At 78.5% G+C, this 1,030-nt stretch overlaps 1 protein-coding gene across 1 annotated transcript; it reads left to right on the top strand.

The window, feature by feature from the left end:
• Positions 1-27: 27 nt before the first annotated feature.
• On the top strand, positions 28-753 carry AURANDRAFT_69562 (expressed protein; the record flags this gene model as incomplete). The annotated part of the gene is made up of 1 exon (XM_009045334.1): positions 28-753. The coding sequence occupies one exon, from the start codon at positions 28-30 to the stop codon at positions 751-753; it is 726 nt and encodes a 241-aa protein (XP_009043582.1).
• Positions 754-1,030: the final 277 nt, after the last annotated feature.

The following is a 1,030-nucleotide window of genomic DNA, read 5'->3' as shown; positions in this document are numbered from 1 at the left end:
CGGCGCTGCGAGGCGACCGCGCGGGAGATGGCCGCGACGGCCGCGCGCGAGACCGCGACGGTCGCCGACGTCGCCGAGGCGAAAGAAAGGGCCCTGGCCCTCGAGACGCGCCTCGTCGACGCCGAGGCCGCCGCGGCGAAGCTCGCCGACGAGGCCGCCAACGCCGCGCGCCAGCGCGAGCTCGCCGAGGGCAAGGCGAGCGCGGCCGCCGCGGAGCGCGACGCCACGGACGGCGTCTTGGCGGCTATGCGCGCGCGCGTCGAGGCCGCGGAGCGCGCCGCCGCCGACGCCGCGAAGCGCGCGACGGACGCCCTCGAGCGCGCGGGCGCCACCGAGGCGGAGCTGCGCAGGAGCCTCGAAGACGCGCGCCGCGACGCGCCGGCGGACGTCGCGGTCGACGGCGCCGTCGCGGACGCCGAGGCCGCGCGGCGGGACCTGGCGGCGACGGTCGCCGCGGCCGCGCCCCTGTCGAAGATGCGCAAGGCGGACCTCGTCGCCGAGTGCCTGGACCGCGGCCTGGACGTCGAGGGGCTCCGGGTCCCCGAGCTCCGGGTCCAGCTCCGCGCGGCGCGCGCCGCGGCCGCCGCCGCGGAGGCGCCGGCGAACGGCGTCTCGGAGAAGGACGGCGCCTCGGCGCCGGCCGCGGAGGCGGAGGCGAAGCAGACGGAGAAGAAGAACGGCGCCGCGGCGCCGGCCGCGGCCGCGGAGGCGAAGCCGGCGCCGAAGAAGAAGGCGCGTGCCGCTAAGAAGTAGTCCTGTGTGCTTTAGTCGGAGCGGCCCGCGAGGACGTCCGCGCGGTACTGGCGGCGGTTCGGCCCGTCCTTGAGCGCCTGGTACGCGGAGTTGAGCGCCTGCATGGTCGCGGACGCCTTGCGGACGGAGTCGGGCCGCCGGTGCTTGTCCGGGTGGTGGCGCCGCGCGAGGTCGCGGTACGTCTTCTTGATGTCCGGCGTGCCCGCCGTCGACGGCAGCCCGAGCGCGCGGTAGTGGCGCGCGGCGTCGAGCTTGCGCGTCGCGGAGCCGCCCGCGG

This window comes from Aureococcus anophagefferens (genome assembly GCF_000186865.1).
Source record: "Aureococcus anophagefferens unplaced genomic scaffold AURANscaffold_2242, whole genome shotgun sequence".
NCBI classification, from domain to species: Eukaryota; class Pelagophyceae; order Pelagomonadales; family Pelagomonadaceae; genus Aureococcus; species Aureococcus anophagefferens.
The sequence above is the reverse complement of the archived record's forward strand: the minus strand, read 5'-3'. Positions and strand labels throughout refer to the sequence as shown.